The sequence below is a fragment of the Pongo abelii genome, chromosome 7 (assembly GCF_028885655.2).
Source record: "Pongo abelii isolate AG06213 chromosome 7, NHGRI_mPonAbe1-v2.0_pri, whole genome shotgun sequence".
Classification (NCBI taxonomy): domain Eukaryota; kingdom Metazoa; phylum Chordata; class Mammalia; order Primates; family Hominidae; genus Pongo; species Pongo abelii.
Window position 1 is genome coordinate 158,756,881 of NC_071992.2, and position 14,288 is coordinate 158,771,168.

At 51.0% G+C, this 14,288-nt stretch overlaps 1 protein-coding gene across 38 annotated transcripts in view; it reads right to left on the reverse strand.

Moving 5' to 3' along the window:
• TSNARE1 (t-SNARE domain containing 1) overlaps window positions 1–14,288 on the reverse strand; it is a 139,925-nt gene that overhangs the window by 34,118 nt on the left and 91,519 nt on the right. For 30 of the 38 annotated variants that reach the window (XR_010141347.1, XR_010141346.1, XM_063726867.1 and 27 more), the window contains 2 exons: window positions 12,071–12,145; window positions 11,525–11,581 (listed from right to left, as the gene is read on the reverse strand). Coding sequence is in view for 33 of the 38 variants with exons in the window: in XM_063726867.1 (XP_063582937.1) it covers window positions 11,525–11,581; window positions 12,071–12,145 (132 nt within the window). In the remaining 5 variants the exon portion in view is untranslated. Of the gene's footprint in view, window positions 1–7,920; window positions 9,349–11,524; window positions 11,582–11,800; window positions 11,969–12,070; window positions 12,146–14,288 lie in introns of those variants that run through there. The other 8 variants (XR_010141348.1, XR_010141349.1, XM_063726856.1 and 5 more) reach the window with 5 other exon arrangements.

Sequence of the window (14,288 nt, forward strand, 5' to 3'; positions counted from 1 at the left end):
ATGCTTTTCTTGCCAGGAACGCCCATGGGAGGCCCATGGTGCCCACCCTATGCCAGGCACTGGGATTGGAGCAGATGGACAGGTGACAACCAAGTACGGACAGATGAACCCCGGCTGGGCACTGAACCAGTGGATCCACAAACAAGCACTTCATTGCGTTTCTGGCAGAAGCCACTCCAGGCAGGCGCGAGGCTAGGAGGGCTATATGCTGGTATGACTGCATCCAGGACGGGGCAGCAGGGCTCCTCACTAGTCCCCAGTCTGCCTGAGACGGCCAGTGACAACAGGACCAACAGCCACAGAAACCTTGGAGGGACATGGCATGAGGCTGGAGACAACAGGACCAACAGCCACAGCACCGGCCACCCCAGGAGGGACGGGGCACGAGGCTAGGCGCTACTTCCTTTCCCCCGTTTCCTCAGGCCCCTCAGCGGGGGCACGGCCACCCTCATCTAAAGGGTGGCTTGCCCAGGTCCTGCAGGTGCGATGGTGAGGCTGCCCTAGCCAGGTTCTCTTTCCCAAGCCGGCTTCTTCCTACACACCACCCTGACATGGGTAGAAGCTAGCAGAGGCCTTTAAATAAATAAATACGTGGATAGATGAATATAAAATAAAAGATCTAAAAAATCTGTTGACAAGCGCAACTCGTCCAAGGTAGTAATTATCACCTCCCCTTCCTGGAGTGGGCGGGAGGAAGTGAGCAGTGCCTGGCGGTGGGAGCCCAGGGAGGCACTGGCCTCACGCCAAGCCCAGCAACCCCAACGCCTCCTTCCTACGGCTCCAGCCCCTAGGCTTCCGGGGCGCTTGCAGAAAGAGCCTGGGCTCAGGTTCCAGCCCAGCACTGGTGCCAGCTGTGAGGCCCCAGGCACGCCACGGACTTCTCTGGGCCTCACTGTCCTCATCTGTAGAATGGGAACAGCGGCACTCACAGCCCCGTGGTCTACGCCCCTCAAGCTCCACCCACACGGTCTGACCCCTCATGTCTGCAGAGCACAGCAGGCGCGCACCTCACTCCACCAGGAGCCCCTGAGCACGAGGCTCTCCTAAGGTGCGAGGGCTCAGGAACACTGCCCTTCACTTCCTGTGTGGGCCTGGGGAGGGTCCTCAGCTTCCCTGAGCCTCCAGCTTCACTTCCAGGGGATGGAGCTGACCTCACCACATCCTAGTGTCTCCTGGAGAGCTCGAGGTGAGGCACGCAAGGCTGCAGCATACAGCAAAGATGCCATGAGATGTCACCTTCCGGACTCAGGTGGAAAACCAGGTTGAGCTGTGCTTTTCCCAAGTGCTGTGAGCTACAGGGCAGAGATGCTCCTCCCAGGGGGACATGGCCGTACACACCCCTGGAGAGCAGCAAGATGGTTGAGCACAGCCTCCTGCCTGCCAACGGTGACAGGTCCTACAACAGCCCTACTGACTGGGATCCCGTGGCCTGGGTAAAGTCAAAGCCCCCAGGTAAACATAATAAACTGTTGAGGTAAGAGGTCCCCGGGGCAGCCCGGCTGCTGTGCCCAAGGACGGAGATGCAGGAGCTTGCCCTCAGCCCTGACAGCAAACAGCCACAGGCGAGGGGGCTGGAGGAAATGTGGTCCCTCCTACGATGAAATCCTCCAGGGCAGCTAATGCGGGTGAGTGAGACGCCCGGGTGGAGAAGGCACCATAGGACATTCTGTGTGATGTTCCCTGGACTTGGGGGTTTCAGTGACAGCTCCCCAGAAGCTGTGGGCAGAGGGTGCCCGGCACCCACGGAGACCTGCCTCGGATCTGTGCCTTGGGATTGATGCCACCTCCTGCATGTGGAGAAGGGGGAAGCTCAGGAGGACGGGGAGGGTGCAGAGGTGGGAGGGGGGTGCAAACAGGGCTCCCTGTGGATGCCCAGGAAGGCGGCAGGGCTGAGGTGCAAGCCGTGTGGACACCCAGGAAGGCGGCAGGGCTGGGGTGCAGGCCGTGTGGACGCCCAGGAAGGCGGCAGGGCTGGGGTGCAGGCCGTGTGGACGCCCAGGAAGGCGGCAGGGCTGGGGTGCAGGCCGTGTGGACGCCCAGGAAGGCGGCAGGGCTGGGGTGCAGGCCGTGTGGACGCCCAGGAAGGCGGCAGGGCTGGGGTGCAGGCCGTGTGGACGCCCAGGAAGGCGGCAGGGCTGGGGTGCAGGCCGGAGGAGACCCCGCAGGTGCTCGTTCTCCCTCACCTCCACAGCAGGAGTATCAGGGGGCCTGGCGCCGCTCTCCCCAGCAGTGCAGGACAAAAGCCAGGGGAGGAAGAGATGGCTTAGATGCCCGGGTCCCTCCGCGGCCTCCTCCTGAAAGGCTCACAAAGCGCTCCTTTATTCTCCTCACAAAGGCCCAATTTGGGTCTTGAGCTCCGAGGCTGGGATTAGGGATTTGCTGGCAAGGTGCTGGGGCCAGCGCAGAGGGGACGGCCCTGTGATAGTTTTCCAGCTCAAAAGGCAGACGGACAAAGGCGGCTTTCTCCTCCCCACAGGCCTCAGGGCCTGGGTCCCTGTTCCGACACGTAGGGAAGAGACATGCTCTAACGTGAGTGCTGGAGACAGGGCACACACGGTTTCCCGTGGGAAGAGACTCCGCTCAGCCAGGCATTCAGAAAGCAGGGACCCGAGGCCGGCGCTCAGGGCTCTCTGAGGCTCTGGGAAGGAGAACACTTTCTCATGCACTCCGACCCGAGGGAGGGCAGGGGCCAGGGCAAGAGGCGCTCACACAGGGAGTGGTGGTGTCTTCTCAGGAGCCCCAGATAGCTCACTGTTTCCTTCAAGCAGCAATGGACTCTATTAGCTGATGGAGTCTCTGGAGGCAAAGCCCAGAACATCAGGACGGACACGGCTGTGGCAATGCTTCCCCCAGCCCCACGCTAAATCAAAGGGAACTGGATCCAGAGACAAGGGGCGACCCCCAGCCCTGTGCCTCAGACAGGGAGGCGTGTCTGGGGAATTTCCAGCCAGCCCGTGAGAGTGAAGCGCGTCTTCACTTCTGCAGCCCGGCTGGGGACACACAAAGTGCTGGTGGAAATGTAGGCTGAGGTGGCTAGTGACGGCAGAGACAGAGCATGACCTGCCACTGGGGCCATTGCCCTGATGCTGCCCCAGGGACTGGGATGCTGCTCACTAGCTGAGCCCAAGCTGGGTCTGAGACTGACCTTTGACCCAGCTGAAAACTACTGACCACAGCCAGGATCGCCAACTCCACACAGGCTGAGCTGCCCACCCCACACCCAGGGGAGACAGGCGGGAGACAGGGAAGGCAGCAAGTGCCCCTCGCCCCTGCCAGGGCTGCCCGGCCTGTGAGCAGCAGCCCCCAAGACCCCCACATCAGCCCAGCATCAACTTGGCAAGTCCTTTTGTTGAACAGGGTTGCATATCATCTCATCATTTATAGTTTGCAAATTCCTAGAAATAATCTAACCTTTCATGATTCCTCAGAAGCACTACTGGCCACACCCCACCTTTTAAAAGAAAATTCTACCGAAAGGCAATACGTCTATGTCTCAATGCCAGGTGCAAAGAGTATATAGCTCTATGACTGCTTACAAAGGAAACACATCCCAGCCAAGACACAGGACACTGGCCAGGACCCCCGGGGCCTCCCTCCAGCACCTGTCATCCCAGGCCCCCAACAGAGGAGAACCCAGTTCTGACTTCTAACACTGTCCACCGGTGGGGCCTCGTTCTGAACACTACAGAAATGGAATCCTACAATCTATCCCCTTGGGTCTCAGGCTTCTTGGACTCAGCGTTATGTCCGATGCATCACTGGTGGGGCCACTGATCATACAGTAGCCACAGCTCACTCTTTTGGCTGCTGTAGAGTCCCCAGTGGCGTGAATTCAGCAGGTGCTGCTTTTCCGTGCTGGTCAGACTGGGCAGTGTTCCAGGTTGTGCCACTGCGTGGGGTGCTGCTATGAGCATTCTCCCATGTGACTTCTGTCAACACACAGTTGTCCTGTCTCCACGGGGGAGTGGCCGAGGACTCCCACAGATACCAGAATCTGTGGGTGTGCAAGTCCCTGATATAAAATGACTTGGTATTTTCATACAACCTACGTACATCCTCCCATATATTTAAATCACCTCTAGGTTGCCTGTAATATTTAATATGATGTAAATGCTATGTAGTAAATAGCATAGTTCTTCTACTGTATTGTTTTGGAAATGATGACAAGAAAAGAAGAGGCTGTACATGTTCACAACAGCTGCCATTTTTTAAAAATATTTTCAGTCTGTGATTGGTGGAATCCATGGATGTGAAACTCATGGATACGAAGGGCCAACTGAATATGCATGTCTGTTGGGCAGAACTGCAAGATCCTAGGTCAGAAAATGCTGGACTTTATGGATATTCTCGAACAGTGTTCCAAAGTGGTGATGCAGAGGCACACCTCACCGGTAAAGGCATGAGAGTGCAACTGCCTGCATGCAGCCCACGCCCGGCTTTTGCAGAGGTTTTCACTCATGTTTGCTCTAGTTATTTGTGTGGGTGTGGTGTGTGGTGATTTGCCATCATGGGTTTCTTTGCCATTTTTCTGATAACTCGTGTTGCTAAATACACGTTCATAGGCTTATGAGCCAACTGGAATCCTCTTCTGTGAGGTGCCTGTGGAAAGCTGCTGTCCTTTTATTGTTTTTCAACAGAGTTGTCTGCCCTTTCCTTGTTGATTTGTAAGATATCTTTATATATAAAGGATGTAAGTCCTTTGCACACGTGTTGTGCAAACACCCTCCCTTGTGCTGTGGGCTGCACTCTCTTCCTGGGGTATAATTTTAACAAAGTGTGTCGACCTTCTCCTTTGCGGTTGGCACTTGTGCGTCTGTGTAAGAAATACTTGCCCACCGTGAAGGCGTCAGGGGAGCCTCCCATGGTGCCTTCTGGATGTGCTACTGCCTTATCTTTCGCATGTGGGTCTGTGGTCCAGCTGGAAATGCTTTCTGCACAGGGTGAGCTGACATTTGCAAAGGGTCCTTTTTTTCCAGTTCAAACATCTGAGTGATCCATATCAAGCTCTGAATGAATCAACCACCTCCCGTGGCAGGGCAGTCCACCTCAGCCACAAACTCAGCCACCATATACGTGTGGTCTGTGGCCAGTCTCCACCCTGTCCCATGGGTTGGCGTGTCCGTGGGCTGGTGTGTCCACGGCTTGGTGTGTCCATAGGCTGGCTGTCCACGGCTTGGTGTGTCCGTGGGCTGGTGTGTCCACGGCTTGGTGTGTCCGTGGGCTGCTGTGTCCACGGCTTGGTGTGTCCATGGGCTGGTGTGTCCATGGGCTGGTGTGTCTAGCCTCACACAAACACCACACTGTTTTCATTTTTGTGCTTTATAGTGTGTTCCAATACCTGATAGTATAAATCCCTTTCATTCTTCTTCAAAATTGTCTTCGCTATTTTGGGTCTTTCATATTTCCATATACATTTTGGAATCAGCTTGACAGTTCACACACAAACACACACTGAAAACCTGCTGGAACTTTATTGGGATTGTATTGAGCCTACAGATTCACTGGGTGAGAGCTGACATCTCCATACACATGGTATCCCCTCCATGGTTTAGATCATCCACTGGGTGACAGCTGACATCTCCATAAGCACAGCAACCCCTCCATGGTTTAGGTCATCTGTCATTTCTCTCAGTAATTTGGCATGTTTTTTAATGTAGAGGCCTTAAACCACTCTTCATAGAATTTTTTGAAGAAATTTATCTATTGTAATAATTTTATTATATCAGTCTTTAAATTTCCTCTCCAAACTGTCTTTTGCCAGCATACACAGTGTCTTCTTGTCTAGTGACCTGTCCTGCCGCATTCACTGATGAATTCTAACAGCACGTTACAGATGCGTTCGGATTTTCCATGGACATAATCACACTGTCTATGAAACACAGTTTCTTCTCAATCCTACTCCTTTTTTTTTCATGCCATACTGCGTTGGATACGACTTCTGGCACAATGGGGAACAGAAACAATAGTACTAGATGCCCTAGTTTTATCCTCTATCTTAGGAGAAAAGCTTTTAACATTTCCTCAGTAAGTCTAACGTTAACTGTAGGGTTTCTGAAGATACCTTCTGGCAGATTAAAGGCATTCCTATCTATTCCTAGTTTGCCAAGAGTTTTTTAGCCTCCTCGAGTGTTGAATTTTATCAAGCGCTTTTTTCTATCTGTTGAAATGACCTGTACAGATTCCCTCACTTATTCTGTATTACGTGGTGAATCACACCCAGATTCTGAATGCAAATCAATCCTGCATCCCTACAATAAAGCCCACTTTATAATGATGAATCATCCTTTCACATATTGCTAGATTGAAGTTACTAATATTTAGGACTTTTGTGTCTATGTTCATAAGAGAGACAGGCATGTTATTTTCCTTCCTGGGAACCTCGTAAGAATCTGGAATCAAGGTACTGGGGCCTCATGAGGCAGGCAAGGTGTGCTTCCTCCTGCCGTATTCTCTGTAACAGCATGTGTAAACTGCTGCTAGCTACTGCTCAAATATGGGACTGAATTCACCCATACAGCTATTGAGGTCTAGAGATTTCTTTGTGGGATATTTTTAAATTATGGATTTAATTTTTTAATAAATATTAAACAACCCACATTTTCTATACCTCTTGGTAAACTGTTTTCTAAAAAAAGTTTCCTCTAAGTTGTCACATTTATTGATGTTTATAACATCCCTGCGTTTTTCTTTTTTTAATGTGTAGGACTGGTAATGATCTATCCATTTTCATTCTGACAACTGGTAATCTGTATTTTCTTTTTCTATCTTGATTAATCTTGTAGGGGTTTAACAATCCTTTCAAAGAGCCAATTCTTTGGCTTTGCTAACTTGCCTACTGAACGTCTGTTTTATATTTCATTAATTTCTGCCTTAGTAATTGCATATATTACTACATAATGCTTACTCAGTCTGCCTTCAACATGTATGTTACTTCTCTGATGATGCGAGGACGTCATGACACTTTAACACTATTTGCCTCCCCTCTGTCTTCTGGGCCATTTTGTCAATAGCACACACCTGACCATAATCTGAAGCCCGCCAGTCCTCATCATCACTGTTCCACGGTCGACATTAACCTGGGCGCAGCCACATCAACTTTCCATTGTCCCTTACTCCCTCCTCCGGGACATGCTTCCCTCTGAGATCACTCCGTTTCCACGTGGAGGGGGTTCTGTTGATGAGGAGTTCTCTCGTTTTTGTGCCTCTAAAACTGTTTTCACTTCACCTTTATGTCTGAAGCGTGTCTTCCCCAGGGTGCAGCTGGAGATCAGTTATTTTTCTCACGCGTTTTGAAGGCACATTTCCACTGTCTTCTGGATTCCATCGTTTCTTCTAAGAAAGTCAGGTGTCAGTCTTGTCCCTTTAAAAACCATGTGACTTTTTTCTCTGACTTTAATGTGCTCTTAACATTTTTTTTCTAGTTTGAATCTGCTTTTCTAAGATTTTTTGTCTTTGGTTTTCAAATTTTTATCATGCTATGACCAAAGGTGGTTTTGTTTTTGTTTTTTCTTTTTTGAGACAGAGTCTCGCTCTGTCCCCCAGGCTGGAGTGAAATGGCGTGCTCTCAGCTCACTGCAACCATCACCCAGGTTCAAGCAATTCTCGGCCTCAGCCTCCTGAGTAGCTGGGATTACAGGCGCCTGCCACCACACCCGACAAAAATTATGTATTTTTAGTAGAGACGGGGTTTCACCATGTTGGTCAGGCTGGACTCAAACTCCTGACCTCAAGTGATCCACCTGCCTCGGCCTCCCAAAGTGCTGGGATTATAGGCGTGAACCACTGCACCTGGCCAAGGGTGTTTTTTTTTTTTTTTTTAATTATTTGAGACGGAGTTTCGCTCTTGTTGCCCAGGCTGGAGTGCAATGGCACAATCTTGGCTCACCGCAACCTCTGCCTCCCAGATTCAAGCAATTCTCCTGCCTCAGCCTCCCTAGTTTTTTTTTTTTATTACTATTTGAGATGGAGTTTTGCTCTTGTTGCCCAGGCTGGAGTGCAATGGCGCAATCTCGGCTCGCCGCAACCTCTGCCTCCCGGGTTCAAGCGATTCTCCTGCTTCAGCCTCCTGAGTAGGTGGGATTACAGGCATGTGCCAACATGCCTGGCTAATTTTGTATTTTTAGTAGAGACAGGGTTTCTCCATGTTGGTCAGGCTGGTCTCGAACTCCCAACCTCAGGTGATCCTCCCACCTCGGCCTCCCAAAGTGCTGGGATACAAGCATGAGCCACCACGCCTGGCAAGGGTGGTTTTTTAAAAGAAGAAATTTATCTATTCATAGAGCTTCTTGAATCTGTGACTTGAAGTATTTGGACAGTTTTGGAAAACTCTCAATCGTTACCTCTTCAAATATTATTTCTATCCATTTTCTCTCTCTCCTGTTCATCCAGGACTCTATATTCTTTAGATTTTCTATCATTTTTTCTTTTGCATTTCAATATAAGTTTTCTTATGCCCTGCCTTCTAATTCACTAATCCTTTTTTCTGCTTTGTCTACATGGAGATTTAGCTAACCCACCAGATTCTTAATTTTAATTATGGTATTGTTCAATACCAGAACTCCCTTTTTAAAATAAAATGTAAGTACTCTGGTAAAAGTCTATACCATTTACTATTTCCTTTCACATGTTAATAAGACAGATTGAATATCCCTCATCCGGAATGCTTGGGACCAGAAGTGTTTCAGATTTTGAACTTGTTTTCAGATTTTGGATTTTATTTTCAGATTTTGGAATATCTGCATTGTACTTATTGGATGAACATTCCTCATCAAAAATCCAAAAACCTGAACGTTCCAATGAGCATTTCCTTTGTACGTCAGGTCGGCTCAACAAGTTTCAGATTTTGGAGCATTTTGGATTTTGGAGTTTTAAATTAGGGATGCTCAACCCATAAGCTGAGTGTCCAACCATTTCAATATCTACATCACCTGTTGGTCAGTTTCTACTTCCTGTTTTTCCTTGGCTTTAGTAATTGGATCCTGTTACCTGTGATGCCTGATGACTTTGGCTTAAATCCCAAACACTGTATGAAAAATTGCAGAGATTCTAGATGATGGAATTGTCCTCTGTCTTTGGAGAGACAACATAGACATGATTCCAGGCTATGCTTTAGGTTTGGTTGGTCAGGGCTGGTCTACTTCTGGTTTACCTTCATCTCTCATGGTCTCAAGCACAACTTGTGTTTACAAGAGTCCCTCCTCCTGGGTAGGCCTTAAAATCCAACTTTCATCTTCTTAGTACTCTCAGGGTACTCCGATTTCTGTGCAGCTTTTCCTATAAAGTACTTGTTGCTTGACTTCTTAGACTCTCACATCACACACACACCAGCAAATATGGATCAGCAAAAGCCTGCCTCAAGGGGAAAACGGACTGAGTGCTGCAATCCCCTTGTGCTCCAGGGTTTTATTCCTAAGGGTCCTGAACTCTAATTTTTGTCTCTCCAGCCCAGTAAGACCACTAAAACTATAAGCCACCACTGCTGTTCAGTCTCAATAAGCTGAGACACAAGCTGGCAAATGTCCTGGGGGTGTGAAGGCAGTGATGATGAGCCTGAGTGATCTGGGAACGCATGCCTCTCTATGCCTGGCTCCCAGCTGCTCCGATGCTTCCCCCATGTTGGATCCATGTGTGTCTGCATGTCTGCATCTATCTGTGTGTCTCTGGGTATCTATCTGCATGTGTCTACACGTCTGTTTATCTGCATGTGTCTGCGTGTCTGTGTTTATCTGCATCTCTTCATGTCTGCATGTCTGTGTGTCTGCATTTATCTGCATGTGTGACTGTGTGTCTGTTTATCTGTGTCTCTGTGTGTTTATCTGTGTGTCTACATGTCTGTGTTTATCTGCATGTGTCTAGATGTCTGTGTTTATCTGCATGTGTCTGCATGTCTGTGTTTATCTGCATGTGTGTCTGTGTTTATCCGTGTCTCTGCATGTCTGTGTCTCTGCGTGTTTATCTGTGTGTCTCTACATGTCTGTTTATCTGCATGTGTCTGCATGTCTGTGTTTATCTGTGTCTCTGCATGTTTATCCACATGTGTCTACATGTCTGTGTTTATCTGCATGTGTCTGCATGTCTGTGTTTATCTGTGTCTCTGCATGTTTATCCGCATGTGTCTACATGTCTGTGTTTATCTGCATGTGTCTACATGTCTGTGTTTATCTGCATGGGTCTACATGTCTATGTTTATCCACATGTGTCTACATGTCTGTGTTTATCTGCACGTGTCTGCACGTCTGTGTTTATCTGCATGTGTCTAGATGTCTGTGTTTATCTGCATGTGTCTGCATGTGTTTATCTGCATCTGTGTGTCTGTGTTTATCCGTGTCTCTGCATGTCTGTGTCTCTGCGTGTTTATCTGTGTGTCTCTACATGTCTGTTTATCTGCATGTGTCTGCATGTCTGTTTATCTGTGTCTCTGCATGTTTATCCGCATGTGTCTACATGTCTGTGTTTATCTGCATGTGTCTGCATGTCTGTTTATCTGTGTCTCTGCATGTTTATCCGCATGTGTCTACATGTCTGTGTTTATCTGCATGTGTCTACATGTCTGTGTTTATCTGCATGGGTCTACATGTCTATGTTTATCCGCATGTGTCTACATGTCTGTGTTTATCTGCATGGGTCTGCATGTCTGTGTTTATCTGTGTCTCTGCATGTTTATCTGCATGTGTCTACATGTCTGTTTATCTGCATGTGTCTACATGTCTGTGTTTACCTGCATGTGTCTGCGCATCTGTGTTTCTCTGCATGTGTCTCTGTGTGTCTGTGTTTATCTGTATGTCTCTGCATATCTGTGTGTCTCTAGCTCTGTCTCTGCAAGTCTCTGCGTGTCTGTGTCTGTGTGTGTATCTCTGTGCATCTGTGTTTATCTGTGTGTCTGCATGTCTGTGTGCATTTTCCTGTGTGCATGTGCCTGTGTTTTCTGTTTCTGTTTTTGAGACAGAATCTCACTCTGTCGCCCAGGCTGGAATGCAGTGGCGCGATCTCGGCTCACTGGAACCTCGGCCCTGCCTCCTGGGTTCAAGCAATTCTCCTGCCTCAGCCTCCCATGTAGCTGGGATGACAGGTGCTCGCCACCATGCCTAGCTAATTTTTGTATTTTTAGTAGAGACGGGGTTTCTCCATGTTGGCCAGGCTGATCTTGAACTCCTGACCTCAGGTGATCTGCCCACCTCGGCCTCCCGAAGTGCTGGGATTCCAGGCGTGAGCTACCGCACCTGGCCACGTGTGTGTTTTAACTCAGGTTTTACAGTGGCTCTCGGCAGGAGAGCTGGTCTGACCGGTGAGTCCTGCCCAGCACATGGAACTATCTGCAGTCATTCTTTGGGAGCTGAGCCCCTGTCAGGTACTGTGCCAGGGCCCAAAGGTCAAAATGCCCACGTTTTCAAGGCTGTGCCTCAGGGCGCCCCTCAGATGACACCCCTGCCCTTGGCCCTCCCCGCCCTTCCATGGAGCACAGATGGCAGCGGATTCTGGGCTGTCCCCTAACAGCCACTGACCATGGTCAGTACTCGGCACCCACCTGTTTACTGCCCCTCTGCGCCATGGGAAGCAGCGCTCTGGACTTTTCTGCAATTTTCTGTTGAAAAAAGGACAAGACAAGAAAGACAAGAAGAGCAAATAAGGTGGGGAAGAGAGAAGAAATGGTCAGCTGAGTGCAGGGTTCTGGACGATGATGCGGCAAAACACGCCTGCCACTCCCAGAAGAGGCTGCCGGGGCTGGGGCTGAGCTCTGCCAGCGAGTCGCTGGATGGCCTCTGTCCACGCGTGGGAGCTCCCTGGGCCCCAGTTTCCTCACCTGTCAGAGCAGGGTGAGACCTGTTCTTCCTGCTTCCCCAGAGCTACTATGGGTCAGCTCTTGAAGGTAAATGTCCTCTAGGACACATGCCCTGAGGCACAGTCTGGATCCTGGCTGCCTGGAGACTGTCTGCAAGGACGACGCTCTTCTCTGCCTTTGGGGATGGGGCTGCACCAGGCCCACAGGGACAAGACAGTCATGAGGGTGCTCCGGGAACTGAGGCCCACCCCACCTGGCCTACAGGCCCCCGCTGCCCCTCCAGCACCTCACCTTCTGCACCACTCCATAGCACTGAATGGCATCTGAGAGCTGGGTTTTCAGCCGGTCCAGCTGAGGACGCTCCTGCTGCAGAGAGGGTACAGCTGGCACGGCATGGGAGGCTTGGCCCTGCCCCAGCAGCCCCCACCACCCACACCTCCTCCTGCACCAATGTCCCACCTTCCCACACTCAGAATGGGGCTCGCCATCAACTACTTCCCCTGTGTCACCGTTGTCCCCACAGGCACACCCAGGGTCCCCAGGGACACCATCACCACAAAATCCAGCGCAGGGGTCAACACCACCTGCCGCAGCCAGGAGCTATTCAAGGCACATAAACCTGGCCCCACATCACCTCCGCGAGAAGCACTGTGACTCCTCTTCCACAGCACAGGACATCATGGCCCTGAGTCCCGAGTGGCTTGTGGTCTCACAGGTGGTGGGGCCACTGCCAGAACCATCCCCCTCCCCAGCATCTTGCCTGTACCTGGGCTCCCCGTGGCCTCCAGGGTCCACCAACCCCAGTTCCTTCCCGCTGGGATGTTCGCCACCACACCTCAGTGCCCACCAGGCACCTGCTTCAGAGCTGGAGCTGGAGAAGCACTGAGCCGGGGTGGGGCTGGACAAGCAGCCCTGGGGCCAGCCTCATTGCTCTGGCTCACCGTGGGCACCACCCACCAGCAGGAGCACCAAGGAACCCACAGCTTCCTTCCAGCACCCACCCCATGGCTATCAGAGGATTGGAGAGAGCCAAGGCTAAGGCGGGCTGGTCTAGAGTAAACCCCTGACAGCCGAGGGGCACTGGGAGCAGCCTATCACAGCCTTCACCTCTTCCCACAATCGAAGGCACTACATCTCATTGAAGCATCCATGGCCCACAAAGTCAAAGATGCAGTAGGCACTGACTGTGAGCCCACCAAGCCGCGTGAAGGAGCCATTTGCTTCACGAGGAAACGGCTTGCGCAGACCACCCAACCCTGCTCTCACCCCACAGAAACACCTCTCAGAATCGCAACCCTCCACCATGTGGGGCCTTGCTCAGCACCTCACGTAAGCGCAGCGCCTCCCGTAAGAGGGACCCAGCGTGTATTCTTGGATGAATGAGTAAATGTATAAGTGACTCAGGCACACCTGAGTCAGAGAATGGAGAACAAAGCTACAGAGGAAGAGGTCAGACACAGGCGTCAATGCTGGTCATGACACTGCTGACATCACTGCCCGAGGGCACAGGCCAGGGCAGCACCCGGTCCCCACAGAGTGGTCCCCACAGGACAGCCATGGCTAAGAGGAGTGACCCATGCATGGAGAGGCTCCAGGCCACTCAGCACAAAGCTCCCAGTGTTCCTGTCATCTGCCTTTAGGGAGACTCTGGCCACCCCATCACTGGACAGCAGGCTGCTGCCTCTGTCACAGTTTTTTAGTGTAACTAACTTTTGAACTGGTTCTACTTTTTTAAGTACAAGTTTTATTACTGTATAATTTAGATTTGATAAAATTTACCCACTTTAAGTGTAGAGTTCAGTAACTCTTAGTTGTACAGCCATCCCCACAACCCAGTTTTAGAACATTCCCATCACCCCAGAAAGGGCACTACGCCTGCCTGCAGGCACCCCAAAAGCAACCCCTGCTCCCAACCCTGACAACTGCTCGTCGACTTTTGGTCTCCAGAGATTGCATTTTCTGGATGTTTCACACAAACAGAACCATACACTGTGTGTTTTCTTGCGTGGGGGCATGCGGTCTTCGAGCCTCACCACATTGTGGCTGCCTAACTCTCTGCTCCTCACTGCTGACCACACCCAACACGGCACTGGCCATGTCACGTGTATCTTCCACAGGGAGGGCGGCATGCATTTCCCCTGTAGGACTAGCTGATCCATGCTGCTGGCTCTGCAGCAGGCCGAACCTGCAACCCCAGCCCTCCCAAGGCAGTGAGAGCAGCTACGGGCAGCACCTACAGCAGGGACAGGTTGGCGTCTTGCTCACACTGTGTGCATGAAGCAGGTGTGGGCCAGCAGCTCACACCGTACACATGAAGCAGGTGCGGGCCAGTGGCTCACACTGTACGTATGAAGCAGGTATGGCCAGTGGCTCACACTGTACACATGAAGCGGGTGCAGCATAAAGCAGATGCAGCCAGCAGCTCACACTATACGCATGAAGCAGGTGTGGGCCAGCAGCTCACACAGTACACATAAAGCAGGTGTGGGCCAGTGGCCCACACTGTATG